Consider the following 22,623-nt stretch of genomic DNA (forward strand, 5'->3'; position numbering starts at 1 on the left):
TCTTTCAGGAAGGTCTGGTCAACATCTGATATGGGCACATGTGGACCAGTCTTGTTGATCTTGGGTTTACATGGAGCAGTTTTGTCCACAGTTAACCATGATCCAATGGTTCGGGGGGCGATGCCAAGTGTTGAACAGAAAAGATTCTTACACACAGGTAGTTGACATCTGTCTGCCAGTTGCAGGTGGTATGATAGGGATGTTGTTCTCCTTGATGCATGATGAACACCACCTGTCTTCTGTTTTATGGGCACATTTTCCACTAGAGTCTGGATATACACCTTGCGTGTCTCCCAGGAGGGCATGGACCAGAAATTGTTAAAGATATCTGTCCTCACCTCTTCAGTCAGTAGTTCACAACTTCGTTTCTTCGACTTTAAGCAGTGCTGTGATGTGCAGGGTGGGCCCATGGTCTTTGGTGGTTTCTCCTGTCCCATTTTATTCTTGTAACTCTCCCCCTTAAGACGCTTTTCTTTTAGCACCTCTCGCTTCCACATATCTGGCCTTGGGCGCCTATGACGTTGAACATCAGAAGTTTCAAGTGGAGCTCCTGTTTCTCTTTCACTGTGTTGAACTGTGTCTGTATCACTACCACTATTTGGGCGGTCACTATCATCTTTCTCAGGTCTATAGTCCTCATCCAAGACAGTGTCATCGAGTTCACTTTCAGGATCTGATTCAGCTCTGGAGACTTCACTGGATGTTTCCTCTTCAATCTGTTGTCCCATGTCTACGTCATTTCCTTCTTTCTCAGGTCTACTCTCATCTAAATCCTCTAACTCCTCTAAGTGAACTTCATTTCCTGACAATAAAGCCGAAAATTAAGTGATGAGTATTTTAACTAAGTAAACCATGTTGATTCAAAGGTTCACTGCAAAAAATCTAAATCTTACCAAATACTTCTTCTTTCTAGTCAACATGTCTCATTTCTAATCTATTTGTTTATTGCTATTTGCTTATTGCTATACTATTTGCTACAAATCTATCTGCTTAAATGTCTAAAATTGCCCTAATGTCTTTTTATGGATATGTTTCTTAAGTGAAAAGATTTGCTAGCTGTGTAATATTTTGCTAGTGTTAGCTAGCTACTTCATTATCTTGTAGCAAAAAATGTGATTTGAAGTTTAAATACACGGTTCATAATCCCTTTGATTGACTGAAATTACATTTAGTGTCTAGAAAATTGAAGAAATATGATCTGTTATGTAGAAATCTTACCAGATGAAATTGAATCAAACAGAAGAGCTACTACTTCACTTGTGGACAGCCGAGCTTTCTTTCTCACGTTTCCTGCCATTTTGTTTGTATCAAAACTGCCTAAGTCAAAGAGATGACTAAGGCAGGTAGTGTTTTTGGATTATAATAAGTGTTGTGATTGGCCAAGGACATAGGCAACAATGCAGGATGATGCAGCAGTGGTAGGAGAGTAAAGATATGCAGATATCTCAATTTGGCCAAAAAATGACTTAGGCAGTTATGCTATGAGGCTGACGATATGCTGCAATATTGAGCCATGGTGAAAACATGCCTCAATAAGTGGGGATAGTAAGCATATATTTTTAGTTCTTGTTTTTATTTTATGAGAAAGAAAGTTAATCATTCATCATTGATTTGATATTGTTTTACTTCTTATTGAATAATTTAGTTTGAAAGATGTTTAAACATTCAGTTATAGATTTTATTGAGTTAAATCCCAACGAAAGAAAGAAATATTGTCTAGCCATAGACAATCACTGCTCACAACCCCCAGTCAGCCGGACTGGTAGAAAAGAAAGAACCGATCTATTGAAAGCCAATTCAGAGAGAGAAATTAGTGATATTAAGCATGCATGTTGATATCACTGTTTGAAATGATGTATGGAAGAATCTAAACTGCCTAAGTTCTTAAACCATTTGCCAAAACAGACGAAGAGATTGAAAATACTTGGCAAAGATGATATTTGAAACTAAATGCTCTCAGACTTCTCTCCCCTACACAGGAACACTGTGAGACTGAAACCAAGGTTGGGCCAGGAGACTGGGTCCTAATCAACAGTCTCAAAAGAAAACATTTCCACTTGCCCAAGTGGGACAGAGCATACCAAGAGCTACTGTCAACATCTACCACAGTCAAAATAGCTGAGAGAGCCACGTGGATACATCTGACTCACTGTAAACGGGTAAGCCTGCAGATGGCGGATGCAGAGGAGTAAGGACCATCTTTCTTTGCTGTTTCCAGGTATTGCCCGCAGTGACAGAAAGACCAGTCTACAAAGGGGGGTTGATGTATAGATTCTTCTCGTCTCAAACGCTGGCAGTAGATATAGTACTGTCCTGTGGGATTAGAACCGAGTGGAAATTGTGGAGTAAAAGGTCTATTCCTCTGCAAAGTCATGGGAGGTTACGCAAAGTGGGCCAAAGTATGTGGGGGACTCCTAGTAACGACTGTGGGATTTTACATTGTTGGTCTAATAACATGCTTATAAATGATAGCTATACAGCATCACTTTTCACATTTTGATGCCAGACAATGCTTCACCACCTCCACACATTATAAGCAAAGATGCTGTGTTTGAATGCTATTTAAAACCTGGGGAAAAGAACGATGCACACCTAGGACACATACTACATATGTGCTTGATAATGGAAGAGAAATACAGTTAAATACTTCATCTGAATGTAAAACTGCGGGATGTGTTTGAATGGCAGACTTCTTGAAGTACAGGATATAGCCATAGCTGATATGTGGTGGTTATGTGGGAATTGTGAATTAAGAGCTACACTGCCTGTGGGTTGGTCTAGAACAATTTTAGTACAACCTTTTAAGATTACCCCCAGGTCCAAGATACACCAGTACCTGAGGAACGTTCCAATGCATTCCGTACGAGGGAGGAGAGACAGCAGGATCTGGTTTCGACAGCCTGGGCATTCCCTGAGGCATTCCAGACGACTACAAGGCATTGAACCCAGCAGCGAATGGCCTGGCATCTACCCTCTGCCCCTGGTGCGTCATCGGAGCACACACAGATTGGATTAATTTCCTTTACTACGCTGAGATGATATTCCAAAACCTGACCAGAGACGGACTACAAACGATCAGAGAAGAACTACACGCCAACTCCAGGGTAACACAGCAAAACACGGCTGTGCTTGAGATCCTCACTGCCGAGAATGGAGGCATTTGTGTCATGCTTGGTACTGACCAATGTTGCACACATGTCCCTGACAACACCAGAGATGGGGACTACCTAAAGATCATCCGTGATGGGGGAACCAGACTGCCCAAACACATTTTCCACAAAGAGACTGTTTACATTTTCCTGCCCACTGTAATATTCAACAACCGATGTGTTCTGCAAAAGGCAGAAGGCCTTCAAGGACACAGCAAAGAAACCTTGTTTGAATGTTATCTGAATCCTAGGCGAGCTAATGAACCACACATAGTCGACGCTCACTATGTTGGCCTACAAATGCAAAGTATTCAAATGTGTGATGAGAAATATGATGACATTTTTGAGTGATTGACTGATGATGATATGGAGTGATGCTCAGTAATGTTCTCTGTTCCGAAAATCCATGTGATGAAGCTCAGGACGATGATTTTGAGGTTATTCATCGAAATTGATAATTAACGCTGAAGAAAGATGATTTGTGATTTTGATTGTGTTTGTAATTTTTGATTATCCATTGAAACGGATAAAAGGAGGGATTGATAGAGATAATTTCCAAACACTATTATATTCTAAGGTCATTAATAATCAAGTGCCTTGTATTAATATATTCCTTGTATGAATTATGTGCTTATGAAAGAAGGAGCACAGCTTTTCTCTGTGTGTGTGTAACTAGAATATTAGGTGCCACTAAGTCTGCATATGAACAAGAGCATGTTTAGACCAGAGGAGATAAGAAAGGAACTGTGCTTCTTCCGACCTTGTGCAAAACTGCCACCCTTGCAAGACAGGGAGCCTCGGACGTGAGAAATCCACCACGTGATCATCCCTGCTGAAAGCCAAACTTCTTACTATATAAACCCCGTGCGAAGGGTTTATCAGGGCCTTCACTGTCAGCCTCGGCTGGTAGGGGAGCCCAATTGCAATTGTCTTTGTTTGTCTGTCTAATAAATATACTTTCATGCAGCTCCGGAGTCCTGAACTAACTAGGGTGATTTTTCACCTATCTGCTCTTCGGTCCTTCAGCATTACTGCCACTCCAGGAGAGCTATGTCTCTGTAGTTCCCTGCATAGAGGACGGAGCTACACCATATTGAGGGTATCAATCTCCTTAAGCAGGCCAAAAATAATCATACTGGTTCTAGTCTGCTTACATAACTGTCAATTATACAAATGAATGCCAATAAATAAAATAAATGCACCATGCTGTTACCTTTCAGTAAAAAGGATTCTGCTTTGATCTTCTATTGGTGCCACTGTTAATGCTTTTAGTGGACCATAATGGCCGTCCGGCTGATTACCATTCAACCCTGCACTATGACCGCTAACTTACTCTGAACAATTCGGGTGAGCCATGACTTGCATCTTAGTGCTTATAGTACTAGTAGCCAGGCACGTGCACAGACATTTTGGGGGGCAGGTGCTCAAAAAAAAAAAAGGGCGCCCATCACCAAAATTATTAATAAATTAAATCTCTCTCGCTCTCTGGCTTCCACTCCCTTAACGTCTGATACATCAAATTATGTCTGGGGTGCCTTTTTTCTGTAATTGGTCCACCTCACCATGCTTGTGCATCAAATCTGAACTTGGGGAATACTCCAGCCACCCATTTTTAGAAAACCAATGCTTTTGGAATGACCGCCCTTCATAATTTTTTTGGGAGGAAAAATTCCGGTTGTCGTTGTAAAACAGGCAAAACGAAGAGATACATAAATATCACGTTAAACAATATGGGACAAGGATAGCATGACCCCGAGAGCTAGCATAGTTTACCTGCTATTTTCTAGCTATGAATTCTCGTGACATTTATAAACTAACATTCAACATACTTTCGAAATTGTTTAAACGGCATTTATACAACACAAAATATGCACTTTCAGACAAATAATGTCATTAAACCTGAAAAAACGTCAGTAAACAGCTGGACAATGCTTTGAAATCAAGTTAGTTGTCTGGTTATTTTTTTAGGAAACGTCGGACCAGTCCGGTTTTCAGACGTATTGTTTTCAGCGGCACTAATGTTGTTAATTTATACAACGTCGGGGGATTGCACAAACACCGTCATTACCTGTTTGTCTGATGCAGGTCAGTGAAGAAGTAGGCTGCACCTGTTGGCCTGCCGCTCAACACTGATGTGGGGGATGAGGAGGGAGGGGCGCGGAGGGGGCTTGTGAGCACCGCAGATCATAGGCAAAGAATACTTATTCTATGTCTATGCCGCGGAGCATGTCGGGGCGAAATTCTCACAAGAACTCCAAATAAATGCCCCCTCAGATATCAAAACCCATTTGGGGAAATTGATGACGAGAGACTAATTTGTATTCTAGAAATATTGATGATTGAAAAAAAAATTGGTCTCCAGAAAAAAAGGGCACTTTTTCTCAACCAGGGCACAAGGGCTGGTGCTTGAGCACCAGTTGGGGTCTATCTGTGCACGTGCCTGCTAGTAGCTCAATACTAGTCAGTACCTTGGTTGTTTCTGCAGCCTCCAGCAGTGGAGCCCACCCTCCACACGCCCCCGAACTGGTAGCTGTTCCAGTGGCCCACCTCCTCACTGACCAGCGTGTCTGGGGTCAGGTTGCAGATCTCCACTTGGGAGAAATGCCCCACAAAGTCTGAATACGACATCCTGCGGAGGACAATGGTGATTTAATTACAAAAAACGCCAATTTGTGTAGAAAAAAACCCTGAAAAATCATTCAAGTCGGGGGCATACCAGAACTCCCCGTCCTCTGAGGCATGGCCTAGTGTGGCCCTCTCGTCAGCAAGGACGCTGGCCCACTGTCTTGACCTGTTGAAGTGGGTTTATATGAGTTTTTTTGGTTAAGTAATGTGATGATAAATGTCACGTGAGTGCTTGTGTTTGATGGTGTTGCAGTGCTGCTCTGGACGTACTCACTCACCCATCACTCCACGCCCCTGTCCACTCTACCTTGCCCCAGGGGTTCCTGATACGGATCAGCTCCACCTCCATGCCACTGACATGTACCTGTTTGACACAATGAGAGCCACTCACATGGTGGTAAATGTACATTCTAGAGCTTCAGCATATAATTCTTAGATGATTTGCAAAAAGCCATCAGTCCTACAATACAAGGGGGATGTTCCAGGGATCATTTTCCCGAAATTATTAAATTGGGGGAAATGTTAAGATATACAGTATACATACCACCTGTGCACCTGTGACAGAGTATGCATGGCCCTTCACAAGTTTCTGTGCAGTGACTGCCTCTGTCTCATATTTACTGGTAATCTAAGCAAAGAGATACCAGTTTAATGAAACAGATAATCATGGCCCTATACGCAAATCAACGGTTCATGTGGTTAGTGCCAAATAAAAAAGCATCCCTTCAGTCTCATAGGAGCAAGGGTGCTTACATCAATGGAGCAGCCCAGCAGAGAGCCAAGGCCCAGGGCCTTCTGGATGATTTTGAAGAGGTGTGCGGGAGCTTTGTTCAGCTGATATATCTCTGCTATCCCCCCAGTAAAGTCCTCAAAGCCTTCTGTGGTAGTGCCTCCAGACAGGGCCTCATAGCAACTGTTGACCCTGAGAAGGAGCGTTCATGATTGCTTGTTTTTTCAACAGTTTGTTCTTGCTGTCATGGATAGAAATATTTTACAAATACCTTCGTGGGTTTCCAGAGTTTTTTGTGCAAAAGTTTCAGAAGTTCTGGAATTCTCCATCTCAAACTCGAAAACGAGGTGTTGTATATAAATAATTCCAAAATGAGGCTGTAGACCTAACACCCAACTACCAATACAACCCAAAACATTGATGCTAGCTCCACATCAAAAGTGCGTAGTGAGAGAACTATACTGCAACCGCAATGCACACTTGCCAGAATATCCAACCAATATGGCCGCCGCTGAGCAGTGAACAGTGACATGATATGAATCTATGAATATTAGCTAGTATTTCAAAGCATAAACTATGATGTGACCTTTTAATAGTGTGTGACTATATACTATTATAGTCACATTATAGTATACATATGTAGCATTTTAATCATTGTCAGTGTCTTTCTCTAAGTCAAAGAGTGGGAGGCCCTCAGCTGAGCCCATTTAATCCTCCTCATAAGCAAGGACTGTTATTTGACTCACTTAGCATAGGCCTTCTCTAGCAGAGCACTCCAGAACTCTGAGCCGGTCGCTGAGTGAACAAACAGCAGCTCTCCGTCTCTGGTGGGCAGACGGTCGTCAATCACCACATCCACCCATTCCCCAAACTGCCAGAACTGCGGAATTCAGAACCATTCTCTCATTAGTCCTCACAACACAACCAATAACATGTAGTTCTCTTGATTGATTCGAAATTGTTAAATATTAGAATAAGCAAAGATATCATATCTCAGCGTAGCTGTGGAAATATATGTAAATGTATGTATTGCATTGACCTGGAAATGAAAGATCCCAGCATAGCCCTCATCAAAACTCTGTCCAGCAGGGACCACACGGGCCAGGACCTGCTGCTCAAGGGTCAAAGAGGCAATAGCAGCCAGGAGCCAGCAGTCACCTGTGACAGTGGGAACAAGCAGAGCAATGACATACACACATACATACATAGAACATACCTACATACATACAGGTTCAGTTATCACAGCTGAGTTTGTATCACCCACTGTATTGGTCAACCCTGAACACATCAGATCTGCATCAGTCTAAAGGACTCCACCCTAGTCATGCAAATACCCACTAGCATAAAAACTGTCCCAAGGATGAGATAACTGAATTCTCTCAAAGGAGTTTAAACAGAAAAAGCTATTCTTACCCAGGACCCCTTGGCAGATGTCTGTTCTTGTTGCACCACCATCAATAAATGTTGGGTTGGAGCACAGCTCCTATTCAAATGTAACCCAGAGATAAGTAAACACGTTGGTTACTTTATCTATTGGCAACTGTAAAGATGCAATGTAAATGAGAAGATAATGGGTTTGAAGAACATTTTAATGATGTGGGATGTCAAATTCACCAATATCAAGGCTTTTCTTTGTGCCACCTTTAACTTATTGTTATGATATGTTTGACATCATTTTTAATGTGTGCAATGTAAATTTGAATGTGCACAATGTTCATTTTTTTCACAGATGCTATACTTGACCCGAGCGTAAATTGTGTTGACAGTGACAATTATCCAGTCCACACCCTGCTGAGTCATCCCAGATGGAAGCCCTGCATGTGTTCAGGTGTAAACAGACTATCCTGTTCTCTGTATTTACCATATCAGCTCCCCAGGTCTGGGTTAGAGTGAAGCCTCTACTAGACTCTAGTAGTACGAGTTACAGAATTCCCAATTCTAACAATGTTCTCCCTCATAATGTGATTTCAGTGCCAATGTACATTAACATGTTCAATAGAAACTGATAACACATTAGCATTATAAATCATACATCTAAACACAACACATATCTTGAGAAATGCATCAGGATCCTCACTGTTGGTCTTTTCCAAACAACGCCATGGGTCTTGGGGGAATATGGCCCCAACTCGTTGTATCCAAGCGACCTGCTCTCAGCAGGGAAGCAGTCATCCTCAAAGAGCCGTCCTGCCTCCAGACACAGGTGCTTTAGGGCCTGGAAGTCTTGCTGGCAGAACTTCACCGCGTGCTGATTGGTGCCAACTCCCTGATCTCTCTCCCTGAGATGGGCTAGTTTTCCTGCCATGGATGTCATCTTGATTTGACTTACGTTACCACAACTGAAGGTAAATTAGGAATGTTTTGGTAGGGGTGTTTGGTGTCATCTGCTGTGCGAGATGGCCGGCTTGTCACATCCTTATATAGCTGATAGATGGGGAGGAGGAGCTCCGCAGAGACAGGTGAGGAAGACCATGGAGAGACAGGCTGACAGCCAAAAACATCAGTGGGTAAGACCAGCCCCGCCTAACACCTGCACACCAAAGGAAAGGGGACTGTATGGCTCTCTGCCACGTCACTTCAGCTAAAAGGGTCAGGTGTGCTTTGTCTGAGATCAGGAGATGTTGTTTGTTATGGGAAGAGGTAATCACCTCTCAAATTACACTTTGCCATTTAGTGTTTGCATCTTAGAGAGGTGGGTTTTAAGGACAACCAAAGAGCAAACAGCTATCCAAATTCAGAAAATAAAAGTAACCTCACAAGTAGCCTACTATTGATTACAATTTAGTTCAAGACAGAAAATGTTTTGGTAAGACGTTTTCAGTTAATGGCCATAATTATACTATAACAAAATGATGAAGGAGTGCCAAAGTCAGAATGCAAAGCATAGAGCCACTGTGTTTGCAAATAAACATCCCCACCTTTGAACTCCCTTTGTGGTAAGACTTTCCTCACAATGTATTTCACAAGGAGTTTTATTTCACAATAGGAAGGGATCAGGGATTATAATTGGGTAACTGGGCATTTGTTTTGACTTGACAACAATCTGAAGAGTTATCCATAACTATTGGAGGGTGGCAAAAAAACATTAAAGCATGTTTGGCGGTTTCCTGACATATGAAAAAAACAATTGGTCATATGCAACCAAAAAAGAACTTCTTGACCAATCTTTAAAGCGCCCTAGGGCATAAATCTGCCAATGCCTCAAAAAAGATCATCCCAGTTGTAAAATATAGCAGTGGTAACCTCATGCTGTCAGGATATTTCTCAACTGCAGGAACTGTGGAACCTTTAATAATTGAAGCAAGGATGAATGGAAATCAAATCCACACAATATCACAAGACAACCTGTTGCAGTCTGTTGTAAAACTAAGGTTTGGGAGAGGGATTACCCACTAGAAGGACAGTTACCCAAGGCACAAGGCTTAAACAACATTGGAGTGGCTCAAAAACAGTAAAGTGCACACTGTAGAATGGCTAAATCAAAGCCCTGATCCAAATGACAATCTGTGGCACTACAGTCCAGGACCACCATCCCATCAACAGATGTTCAACATTCTACCAAAAAGGATGGGATAAACACAGCAGAACAATGTGCAAAGTTGGTAAAGTCTCACTTGTTATTTACGTCTGTTATTGCAGCAAAGGGGTTCTGTACACAAAATTAATGTATAGGGGTTGAATATTCATGCAAGCAGAATATTTTAGTTTTTAAGTAATACATTTACATTTTTAGTAGACAAATAACTTATTAAGCCTTCAGAAATACACTACCGTATAAGCATTCACGATGCCAATGCTTATTGGGAAAACATGTTAAAGTATATTTTGTTTTACTCTCCACTGCTTGAATAAGAAAGTTGCGCAACTTTAAGAGCCAACCGCAAACCCCTGCTTTGACAATAGAATTATGTCAAATTATGGATATAGTAACTCAGCTTGACTGTCTGTGTGTGTGTATTTTAAAGTAGGACATATAGAAAAATGATGAAGAAACGTTTGTTAAAATGTTTTGAGTGGGAGAGAGATGTGTGCGTGCGTTGTACACTATGGAAAAGTGGTGTCACCTGCTGGGGAAGTCATACTACTACTGCTAATGTCTGTCCTTGTATCCTCCATCCTCGTTTCCTTCAGGTTGTTATCAAAGGGAGGGGCAAGAACCTAAAGAAAGGAAGGAAGGAAAGGAAAAGGTAAACATTTTGTGTAAAAGATATTTTTCATGACTCCATCGTCAGTGGGGGATGAAGGAAAAACGCCAGAATCCCAGAGCACATTCACCAAACTTTTATATGTCAAACATTATATGTCATAATAGTTTTTATTCTATTTTTATTTATTGTTGTTGATGTATTGTTGGGTGTAATTTCTTAATTAAACTGTATCATAAGTATGAATGTAGCCTACACTAAAGTTATATATTGAAACGTGCAAAAGGCGAGTGCTCCCTGCTGGTATATTTTTCCCAGAATTCTGCCTGTTCTATGTTATGTGTAATTCTGTTGTTAATGTTCGAACTCAGAATGTGTTTGTGCTCGCTTCTTGTGTATATCAGCGTATATTTTCTGTTCAATGTAAAACATTTTATTCCTTTATGTGTAATGCCCTGGTGTAGTTTTCCTTGTTCGCCATCTTTCTAATCTGCATCAGTTATCTGATGCTTAAGTGGTGTTCAATACTGGGGGCAGAGCTGATGGTGTCATGCCACTTTCTGCACCCCTGCCAGAAATGCACCCCTCTCATAAAGTTGCGAGGATTTTTTTGTGGTTTTTAGATTTAGATTCGGTTTGCAGTCCTCCTTAACCTTTTAAAGTAACCAACATGGAGCCTACCTGTGACTTTAGATGTCGTTTTTATGCATTCTATTCAATTTTATTTATATATAGCGCCAAACCAATAAAATAGTCCCCCCCCCCCCCCCCCCCCGGAGCAAGCACAATGGCAACAGTGGCAAATACTCCCTGAAAAAACCTTGAGCAGAACCTGAGCTCATAAGGTTGGGGGGGTCTGCTTGGAGCCAGATGGGTTGAGAGGTAGAGATAGAAAGGGGGGGGGGAGTGGGTGCTCATGGCAGAAGTGGAAGAGGGGGGGGGGGGGGGGGGCAATCAGAAACATGGCAGATGAATTCATATTCTAATCAGAATAAGCATTCTAGCAAACATGTTGTAAATGTACATAATAGGCTACTTGTCAGTATCAATGTGATATAGAGGGAGAGTAAGGAGAGGCTGCCCGGCAAGGTGTATGGGAATTTTGTTTATGTTTAGTTTTGATGAATTATGTTTAGTTATGGTTGGGTGACATGGTGCATGCACATTTTAACATTCCACAGGAGGGGGGCTTGATAATAGAAGACTCTGTCTCCTGTTGTGCTTTTTGATATTCTTGGAAGTACAAGGAGACCTTCACTCTGGTAATGAAGTGGTCTTTGTGGGCAGTAGGGAACAAGTAATTCCTTGAGGTAATTTGGAACCAAGTCGTTTAGGGCTTTGTATGTTAGAAGGAGTACTTTGAAATCAATTCTACTTTTGACAGAGAGCCAGTGCAGAGAGGCAAGTAAAGGTGAGATATATTTTGTAGTTCTAGTAAGTGTGTGAGCGGTAGCGTTCTGTATAAGCTGGAGGCTATATATTGAGGTGTTGCTACATCCGGACAGAAGAGCATTACTAGTCTCACTTGTGACAACGTCATAAAAGCATGGATTCATTTTTCTGCATTTTGGTGGGATTGGTCTTTTCAGATTTTGGCAATTAAAAATGACGTCCATAAGATCTGTTTTATGAGTGAGTAGAGTAGGAGGTCTTGGTTGGTCTTGAATAATGACACCAAGATTTTTGCTGCTAATGTTGGATGTTAATGAGATGCCATCGAATGTTGATAGATTGCTAGATAGTGTAATTCTCAATTGTTTAGGTAATACAAGTATAACCTCAGTTTTATCTGGATAAGGAAGCAGGGTGTTGTTTACATGCTTTTACATCTTTCAGGCAAGCTTCTATCTTGGGTAGTTGTAGAATTCCGTCAGGTTTCGAGGATGGGTAAAGTTGGGTGTCATCAGCATGGCAATAGAAGTTAATGCCAAAGGTAGCATGTACAAGGAAAAGAGCAAGTGGTCCAAGCACAGAGCCTTGAGGAAATCCATAACTTACTCTGGTGTGAGTGACAAACTGGACAGTCGGAAAGGTAAGACATACAACCAGGATAGGGCAAAGCCTTTGATAGCAACATGATGTTCAAGTCTCTGTGGCAAATTATGATGATCTTTAGTGTCGAAAGCAGCTCTAAGATCTAAAAGAACCTGTATTGAAATGCACACATAATCAGATGTGATTAGTAGGTCTTTGAATAAGGTAGTCTCAGTGCTGAGATGAGTTCTAAAGCTAGATTCTAGGTCTTCTTGGATACTGTTTTTATGTAGAAAGGAAGTAAGTTGCTTTGCTATTACTTTTTTTTCAAGTATTTGTGACAAGAAAGGGGGGTTGGCTATAGGCCTATAGTTAGCCAGGTTATCAGGATCAGGGTTAGAGGTTAGTCACTGCTATTTTGAAAGATTGTTTAAGGAGTGTCTCATTAGTTTAGTGTGAAGGGTTCCCGGAGTGCACCTGGTTGTGGGGGTGTTGCAGTGGCTAAAGGGCTATAGGGTAACGGAGGAGACTGTGAAGTGCATGAGTCTTGTCAGTGTACCATGGGAAGAGTATTTTCTGTTTTCTTATGCTCTTTTTCAGTGGTGCAGCAGTGCCAAGGGTTGAGCGAAGCACACATGTGGTCGATATGAAGTGGGGATGTTCTTACACCAGCTTCAGTGCCAGGAGTGAGAGCTGTAGCAAGTGCAGCTGGTAGTTTTGACACAAATTCGGTGTCGGCATGTAATTAGGTGATGGTCATTCGTTTTGATAACTACTATTTTACTAATTAGACTGACTCTAGCCCGGGGTAAACCAACAAAACATTCGTTTGTTTGTACAGTGTAACCTATTACGATTTGACTGGGGTGCATTCCACGGCAGGGGTCTTTTTACCGGCTGATATTTTAAATAGACTATGTCAATCAGATATGATTGAGAAATTCCAGGATTTTTTAAGGTTATATGTTGTTTTCTGAATACCCACGCCCAGTTATACTAAATATGATGGCACCTTAATCTACCCATGGACCGATATGCTATCTGGGATGTGGTGTTCCCCAAGCCTGACTATCCGTGGAAGGTTTCGGAACGTATCCCCAGTGGATACTGTCTGGGACACTGCACTCCGTTCGCACATATGCAGCCCAAATTCATTAAGGGCTATCAGATTCAAGCTGTGGGTTTAGCACTTTGTGATGAATACAAAAAATATACATTTGCAGTATTTTCGTGTTTTACCCTAATGCTATATGGATCCACATTCGCTCTAGTCTAGTATAAACACAAGAAGCTGAGGCTACAGAAAACCTGATGCCAAACCACGCCTAAAGTGGGCGAAACCCAGAGGCGGAGTAGGAATGCAAAACTTTCAATCCCAACAGAAAGTTCGTTTTCTTCCTCACTCTAACCTACGAGGTGAACAGAGGTTGGAAAACGACAGGCCAGCAGCATCATGTCCGGAGTGGCAACCACACTGGCCAAGAAGAGAGCTCTGGCAGCAGGGTTTGGCACTAATGCAAATGCAGTGAAGTACCTGAACCAAGACTTCGAGTCGCTGCGGAGTCAGTGCCTGAGCCGTGGACAGTTATTCTGTGACACCACCTTCCCTGCCGCACCAGAAGTCCTCGGATTTAACGAGCTGGGACCACGGTCATCCAAAACCAGAGGCGTGCAATGGAAAAGACCTGGGGTATGACTTAGAGACAGAATTGAACTCTTCTTCGAATCAAATTTCTAAAGGCAGCCTTTGTATACCCAATGTATTGTTGTTTAGGGTTTCGTTGTTGCTAAAACAATGGGGGGCATGTATAGCTTAAGAGTGCAAGACGGGTCTTGTCGCTCTCCACTGATGCGTATGCTCTATAATGCATTGCACAGGGTTTCAATGGGCGTGGTCGACTTGTACGCTTAAGTAATAATTTTAAGCTGAATCCTATGATAACTTCCTGACTGTCGGTGTCCAGAAATATTTATTTAATTTTATTTGCACATAAAAACAGTGAGGAAAATGACTCATTCGTCAGCTATTTAGATGGAACAATCGTCTATAGTGGTTATTGTCAAACTTTCCAACAAGCTGAAAAACTCATGCCAAGTGTTGCACTGAACAATTTGAACATAATTTCGAGTGTATATTTATTTCCAAAGGTTTAAGGATTATTGGGCTGATTATTGAACATTGAATATTGGAACTGACAAATCTTCCACATGGTCTGTTTTCAGGAACTGACATCCAATCCTGAGTTCATTGTTGGAGGAGCCACACGAACAGACATTTGCCAGGGGGCCTTAGGTAAGAGCACATACAGTAGTACTTTACAAAACACATGATTTGCTATCAGTGTGTACTGGATGATGCACTGTCCAAGAGAAAACAATAGCAGTTCACCCAATGCGAAGTTAGCCTCGACTTACTATTATTACATTAAAATCGCATTCAGAATGTAAAAATTGATTTCTAGTTTAACAGGAATGTCTTTGCACTTCATATCAACTGCTGTCACATTTTTCCTACGTCAGTTAACAACAAACCTAAACAGAATCCAAACATGGTCCACCTGTTGCCAGAAAATAACTGGAGCATCAACTGAATTTACATTATGCTTTATGTGTGTAAAAATGAATGCATTTAAATATAAATATCAGTGTTTCCTGGTGAGTGCGATTGCACGGGCAGTGGAAACCACATTGCTGTAATTATTTACAAAATGCAGGAGCCTTTGTATTCTTAAGGCGTGTTATCATGACAGACACGCTGCTGTTCCACCCATCTATCTGAATTGTTTGTTCAGTCCATTTTGAAATACATCTGCATGTGTGCCATCCAGAAGAGACCATGGAAAGTTGTAGATAGGCAGCCTCTGTCCTATATTGTGTAACCAGCTGTGTTGGCTTTCATGCAGTCGGACTGGATTTCGCAATGATGAAACACAATTTTCTATGCCTACATGTTTTGGATGGTGGCTTTTTTGGTGCATGTATACTTATGATGTATATGGAAGCCACTCACTAGCCAAAGAAGAGTGATGAGAATGTTGAGGATCAAGGGCCAAGCCCATGTGTGGGTGTTAAACAAGAGAATGCTCCGTTTTCAGGGTAAACAACATTGTTTCTCACTGACTCCTTTGGTTTGGACATACTTTCTAGGAACATCATTTCAAGGAATAGCTTGAATGTCCAAATGTCTATTGCCATTTTAGCCTTCAGTTACGACTGTAGAGTCAGAACTGAACTGGGTCAAACATCTGCAAACGGCCTGGTTACTGAGTCTGGCAGAATAAAAACAATGAGTCAGAGGGCCTAGTGTGTGATTGGCTAGGAGGCCCTGCAGCAGGAAGCCAAAATGAGACCAACATGCCAGACCGTGTGGGTTTTGAAAAGATCTGCTAGGCTCACATAATGAGTCTGTTTATACAAAATGTTCCGCCTGTAGCGAGCAAGGTGTTGAGATTTTTTTCGACAGGCTTTGTGTGCCACTGTAGAAGAATCAGCCCTGTGTGGTTTAGAGGGAAGCTTATAGATATTAGAGTAAGTGTATTTATGCAATGAATGAAGAATGGCAGGCATGACATGTGTATGTCCACTAATAAATATTACATAAACATTACTTTGAAAAGGAGACAGTCATGGCCTAGGTCTTATAATTGGCAAAGATGAGTTAACACGCAAGGAAGAATCTCTGAATGAAGGAGACTCTCTCCCAGTGAAAGAGAGCTTTGTTGAGACTCTGGCCAGATAAAGTGCACTAGGGTTTAACGACCAGAAGCAGTTTAAATTTAGACTTTTTTATCACAAGGCATAAGCAAGTGAAAATTGGTCAGTGTGTAAAAAGGAATTTACATAAGTAGATATAGCTAGGGTTTGAAATGACGTTCCCTAGACACACTTTATATTTGCTACCTTTGTCTCTCCCACAGGTGACTGTTGGCTCTTGGCAGCCATTGCTTCCTTGACCCTGAATCAGGATGTCTTGGCAAGGGTTGTTCCATCTGACCAAGGCTTTGGAGATGACTACGCCGGCATTTTTCACTTCCAGGTACGTTAATACCAGATTTGCAAACTATTTCTGAGTGTGCATTGGTTGCATGTTTACATTGCTGTTTATTATGAAGTCACAATGTAAGTGTGTCATTCAGACAAGCAAATTATGATCAGTTATCATTATTATTATTATTATGACCAATATCACAGTGTACAATGTAACCCTTCTGAATAAACATTATTATAGTAATTACAATACAATTATAGTAAGTATAGTCACAAAGTAAATCAAGATGCAGAGAGCAAGAGGCAGATGACTTCTCTCTTTCGTCTGCTCTTTCATTCAGTGCTTGCCAGTTAGATTCACCACTTCTCCTTTGATATTCTTTTGTTATCACATGTCTAACTTTTTCAGGCTGTGTGCATGTATCTGAGGGGAGGGAAACACACACACACACACACACACACACATACACACACACACACACACACACACACACACACACACACACACACACACACACACACACACACACACACACACACAAACACACCAGTTATCATTCTTGGGAGGGCTGCACCACTGAAAGTGTCCCTGCATGTTTAGTTTAGTTTTTGGGTGTGGCTAGAGGAAAGTTTTAGCCTGGATAGAAAGCCAGTCTGACTCAGAGGAGGGGAGCACTGCTGCCCTCAGAGGAAGAGCCAATGGGATGTTTTTATGACACTGAGTTTGATTTTCCCCCAGTGGCTGAACAGTACTGCACAAAATGTGTGCTCTCCTTATTTCCTGTTGTGCAACCAGCTTGAATTAAATGTTTACGATCGGCAAAAACACTGATTTGAGGTTTCTCAGTAATGCTTTACTGACACTGAAACATCGACACTGTAACGTAGATGTAATTACACTCAGATGTAAGCTAGACATACCACCAGCACATTCCTTTATTGGGCCTTGTATTGTGGGCAGTGCGGCCCAAGTCTCATGTGGGTGATCCTAGCTAAGATGGATTTGTTTATTCCGTTCCAGAGTTATAATTTTGGTGCTGGTATTCTGGAATGTTCTCTTTAGTGTTTACTAATTAGAATTCCTTTCAATTCCGCAGTTCTGGCAGTTTGGGGAGTGGGTGGATGTGGTGATTGACGACCGGCTGCCCTCCAGAGACGGAGAGCTGCTGTTTGTTCACTCAGCGAATGGCTCTGAGTTCTGGAGCGCTCTGCTAGAGAAGGCCTATGCTAAGTGAGTTCCTCATCATGAGACACATCTGATCACATGAGACCCCTTGAAGGATCTCTAAAGCACAGAATGACCCCAGTGTTTGGACAAGCTTCAGATGGGAATGACTAATGTTTTTATTACAAGTCTAATGATTAATATCTTTATCGCATGTGTTCTGTGACATTTTTGGTGCATGTCCTACCTCAAAGAGAGGAATAAATCATTTGACAAATGGAAGTTGTGCATTTGAAGCTGATGGCACAAGCACAGGCCCTGAGTCTGGTGTGAATCGTTCCTCTCTCAGAGTGAATGGGTGCTATGAGGCCTTGTCAGGAGGCTCCACCACGGAGGGCTTTGAGGACTTCACTGGGGGGATAGCAGAGCAGTACGAGCTGAGGACCGCTCCATCCAACCTGTTCCAGATCATCCGGAAGGCCCTGGACTCAGGGGCTCTGCTGGGCTGCTCCATAGACGTACGATCCCATTAATACTTGTTCATTTTCATCGATATTACGAACATGCAAGAGACTTAAGGCAGAGTCAGTTCTATTTTGGTAAGGTTATTGACTTTTTCTTCAGATTACCAGTGCCTCAGACTCAGAAGCCGTTACCTATCAGAAGCTGGTGAAGGGACACGCTTACTCACTGACTGGAGCTGTAGAGGTTTGTCTTATGTTTTTACATTCAGAATCACGCAGAATAACACTTCCTGTCATTGTCATTACCTGGTATACTCTTGTAGAGTATTTTTTTTCCTTACTGTGAATTGCACTCTCTTTGTCTTGCCTTGCTAATTGTGAATCAGGTGGGATATCGAGGGCGTAGGCAGAGACTGGTGAGGGTGCGTAACCCATGGGGAACGGTGGAGTGGACAGGAGCTTGGAGCGACAGGTGAGACTCACTATCAGGCTGGGTCAAGCTGTGTGATAAAACACATCTTTATTTTGTGTGTCAGGCCTATTTAACTAAATGGCTTGAAGTTAAAATACATCCCTCTTCCCTCGCATTACCCTCTCCCTTAGTTCTTCTGAGTGGAGCCATGTCGATGACTCAGAGCGTGAGAGCGTGAAGGCAGATGACGGGGAGTTCTGGTAAGGTCACAATAATATTTCATTAAACACTGTATTACATTAATTCTGTATTCTATCAGCCTGTTTTTGTTGATTAATATTCTGTGTTAAGAGGGAGACTAGATAGACAAGATTTAATTTGAGGATCACCACTGCAGAGGAAAACACTCTTATTTTGAATGACTTTGAATTGTACCACAGATCACACACAAGCAAAATTATGATAAGTTATCATTATTATTATCATCACCAATATCACAGTGTACAATGTAACCCTTTTGAAGAAAAACAAGTATAGTCATAAAATCTATTTAAAGTGTTATGTATGTGGTTGATTAGGATGGCATACAGTGATTTCATGAAGCACTACTCCCGCCTGGAGATCTGCACCTTGACCCCTGACACTCTGACCTCTGATGACCTGAAACACTGGAGTGTGTGCAAGTTCGACGGAAACTGGAGGAAAGGCTCCACCGCTGGGGGCTGCAGGAACAACCCCTGTAAGAGAGGGATCTCAAAACCATTCATATAGCTGACCTCACTCACAACAGATGCTTTGTGATGCCTGTGTTAATATTACCATGGGCAAACATGCACAACACTCAGATACTGTGTCTTTGCTGAAATCATGACCATATTCCTGAGATGTCCAAAAAAGCACAAATGGAAATGGAAAACTACAAAAAATAATAAGAAAAAGAATAAGAATAAGAGAGGTACTATATGAAGGTTGATGATTAAGGCTTTTACTGCTGATGTAGTGTCAGTACCTCTGTTAGCGTTGTGTGTGATGTTCTCTCTTTCTCCTGCAGACACCTTCTGGATGAACCCTCAGTTCAAAATCACCCTGAATGAAGAGGACGATGATCCCGGTGACGATGAGGTGGGCTGCAGTATCGTGATCGGCCTCATCCAAAAGAACCGCCGCAAACTGAGGAAGGTCGGCGAGGACATGCACACTATTGGCTACGCCATCTATGAGGTGAGGCACAGTGGGTATGGGAGTATGTGACAGTCAGCTTATTGTGTTAAAACCCCCTGCTGGCAAGGCCAGACATTCTCCAAATGTAGCTGCTATGTGGGAGTGTCATGCATCCCAGTGCTGGCAATCCTAATGTGTGTCTTTTTGTTCTTACAGGTGCCCTCACAGGTGAGAATTCTGCTTCATGACTTCTTAAAGACTTCATAGCGTTCACAGACGGGTGAACAGAGTAGTTGTGGTTCCACCACTTGAAACCTATCCCAACCATCCTTGGCCCTCTACAGTTCCATGGGCAGACTGAGGTCCACTTGGATAAGAACTTCTTCCTGACCCATGCCCAGACGGCCCGCTCTGAGACCTTCGTCAACCTGAGGGAGGTCAGCACACGCTTCAAGCTGCCTCCGGGAGAGTACCTCATCGTGCCCTCCACCTTCGAGGCACATCAGAACGGGGACTTCTGTGTGCGCGTGTTCTCAGAGAAACAGTCAGAGATGCAGTGAGGATCCTATACATTCTCTCTCTCTGTCTCCCTCTCTCTCTCCCTCTCTCTCTCTCTCCCTCTCTGTCATCCTGCATTATTCATGTAAGTTAAAGAAGTAAAATATTTTAGCCTGCACCATCATCCTGTTACCATGACATACCACTAAAATACACTTAGATGTATACCACTCAGAGGCAGAGGAATCAAAGGAAAACAAGCATAAAACTGCTTGTATTTACTCTACTCTTTGTCTTCTTCAGACCATGCGATGATCCGGTAGACGCCGAGCTGGACTATGTAAGCCATGTTATGTCATCTGCAGCTACTTTACGCTGTCCTGTCCGTATTTCGTTGGGCTGTACTTTTATTGTTTATGGTTTATTCAAAACTAAATTAAGAATTTGTTTTTTGCCCTCCAGGACATTGTATCTGAAGATGAGGTGGATGCTGGATTCAGGGGATTGTTTGCAAAGCTTTCAGGAGATGTAAGCATATCTGCCTTAGGGTGCAAAACTTGTAATTAAATCAAATCTACCAGTCTGGCATCATTAAATGATTGAACATCACATTTAAGCTTAATTCTCTCCCAGGACGGAGAAATTTCTGCAACAGAGCTGAAGACGATTTTCAACAAGATAGTTGCCAAAAGTAAGTGAGACACTTTTTATATGTTACGACCTATTAGATTAAGGAGTAGCATGCGGATAATGTAATTTCATGATTTGTCAACAGGAACAGATATCAAGACAGATGGCTTCAGTCTAGACACATGCAGAACTATGGTCAATCTCATGGACGTATCCTTTATGATCAGTTTTGTCATGTGTTTCTTTTCTTGAGCCAAATTGTAAAAAGTTAAACCTCCACTTCAATATCTAAGACCAAGATGACAATGATGTGTAAAAGATGGGTTCCTTTACTCTTGTGCAGGACAGTGGCAATGGCAAACTAGGCATTGGAGAATTTGCCACACTTTGGAAGAAGGTCCAGAATTATCTGGTGAGGCTTGTACAGACTCACGGCTCGTTTAAAACCACGCCTGTAAACTGTTGCACAACATTATTCTATCAGCTGATGGAAAAACACACACACATGCAGCTGTTTGCAATGCAGTGATGAGACAGCACAACACAGCATGCCTGTTCATGTTTTACTGAGACCCCAGAATAATTCTGTCTCCATCCTGCAGACCATCTATAAAAAGAATGACTTGGATGGCTCGGGATGCATGAGTACACCAGAGATGCGCATGGCCTTGAAAGAAGCAGGTATTTTCCCAAGTGGAAATTCACCTTCATTACGTAATAAGCAGATACACCTTCCACCAGCCACCTTCTCCTCTAAGTAACCAACACAAACCTTAGATGTAGGTCACATATGAGGACGGAAAATATATGGTTGCCCACTATGGTGCTGTCCACCATGGTGTTAAGGATGTTTTTGTGCAGTGTGTCTATCTCCAACTGATTGAAAGCCTTTCCCGTCTGAACAGGTTTCACCTTGAACAACTGTATTCACCAGATTCTGGCAGCACGTTATGGAGAATCAGACATGACCATTGACTTTGACAACTTTGTGTCCTGCGTGATGCGCTTGGAGATGATGTTCAGTAAGATTGCTCTACTTTCCTAACAAGTGTTGTCTGCTGTTGAATACAGTCCAAATATTAGGCATTTTTCCAGTGAGTATTGGTAAAGTATATGAGAATAGCATTAAAAAGTATCTAGATGAATATATAATTTAAGATGGTGATACTGCACCCTTTTCCCTCTTATATCTTACTCATGGAGGTATTGTTTTATTTCTTTAGAAGCGTTCAAGAAGATTGACACAGAAGAAAGTGGCTCTATTGAGCTGGACTTCTTCCAGGTAAAAATCCTTTTTTCGTATGCCCACCTGTGTACATTCATTCATTACATTACCAGCCTTCATGCCCATATTTGCATTCAGTCTGTTTTCAGAGTTCATATCTAGGTGTTGTTGTTTTTCTTTTGCAGTGGATGTCCTTTGCCATGGTGTAGAGGACTCCAAAGTCATATGACAACAACCCTTCATTTTTAAATTCAGTATTTCATTCCGGAATTAGAACTACAACTAATTCAGTGCCTAAACTTGTTTTTATTTTATTTAATCAGATGTGTGTATTCTTTCTGGTGTTTTGGTCTGACTGGCCCTTTCCAACATTAAAGCCAGTATTTGTAAACATAAACATCTCGGTGTTTTGCTTCAACTTTCAAAACAATTACCATGTTAAAACATTATGGCACAAG

At 41.9% G+C, this 22,623-nt stretch overlaps 2 protein-coding genes across 2 annotated transcripts in view; one reads left to right on the top strand and one right to left on the bottom strand.

Annotated features, from left to right (window-relative positions):
* The window catches only part of LOC308373391 (calpain-2 catalytic subunit-like), a gene marked incomplete at both ends in the record, with an annotated part of 31,151 nt that extends 22,333 nt beyond the window's left edge, over positions 1-8,818 (bottom strand). Inside the window, 9 exons of the mRNA XM_080848880.1 lie at positions 5,618-5,778; positions 5,866-5,940; positions 6,053-6,138; positions 6,319-6,402; positions 6,528-6,696; positions 7,251-7,384; positions 7,544-7,662; positions 7,918-7,987; positions 8,582-8,818. Coding sequence (XP_080705006.1) covers positions 5,618-5,778; positions 5,866-5,940; positions 6,053-6,138; positions 6,319-6,402; positions 6,528-6,696; positions 7,251-7,384; positions 7,544-7,662; positions 7,918-7,987; positions 8,582-8,818 — 1,135 coding nt within the window. The remainder of the gene's footprint in view (positions 1-5,617; positions 5,779-5,865; positions 5,941-6,052; positions 6,139-6,318; positions 6,403-6,527; positions 6,697-7,250; positions 7,385-7,543; positions 7,663-7,917; positions 7,988-8,581) is intronic.
* Positions 8,819-14,052: 5,234 nt separating this feature from the next.
* Positions 14,053-22,516, top strand: LOC308373492 (calpain-2 catalytic subunit-like). Its single transcript, XM_080849049.1, has 21 exons — positions 14,053-14,313; positions 14,847-14,916; positions 16,541-16,659; positions 17,708-17,841; positions 18,125-18,293; positions 18,400-18,483; positions 18,626-18,711; positions 18,843-18,911; positions 19,230-19,390; positions 19,703-19,872; positions 20,029-20,040; positions 20,157-20,368; positions 20,614-20,650; positions 20,773-20,838; positions 20,944-21,001; positions 21,086-21,150; positions 21,284-21,352; positions 21,543-21,621; positions 21,846-21,962; positions 22,164-22,222; positions 22,351-22,516. The coding sequence occupies exons 1-21, from the start codon at positions 14,077-14,079 to the stop codon at positions 22,372-22,374; spliced, it is 2,097 nt and encodes a 698-aa protein (XP_080705175.1). The 5' UTR covers positions 14,053-14,076; the 3' UTR covers positions 22,375-22,516.
* Positions 22,517-22,623: the final 107 nt, after the last annotated feature.

The sequence above is a fragment of the Sprattus sprattus genome (genome assembly GCF_963457725.1).
Source record: "Sprattus sprattus genome assembly, chromosome: 12".
Classification (NCBI taxonomy): domain Eukaryota; kingdom Metazoa; phylum Chordata; class Actinopteri; order Clupeiformes; family Clupeidae; genus Sprattus; species Sprattus sprattus.

Bases quoted from the DNA above. Each gene is read 5' to 3' on its own strand.
- LOC308373492 (XM_080849049.1), top strand. From the start codon at position 14,077: ATGTCCGGAGTGGCAACCACACTGGCCAAGAAGAGAGCTCTGGCAGCA. The intron at 18,294-18,399 runs GTACGATCCCAT...CTTTTTCTTCAG, and splicing joins TGCTGGGCTGCTCCATAGAC to ATTACCAGTGCCTCAGACTC. The intron at 18,484-18,625 runs GTTTGTCTTATG...ATTGTGAATCAG, and splicing joins CACTGACTGGAGCTGTAGAG to GTGGGATATCGAGGGCGTAG.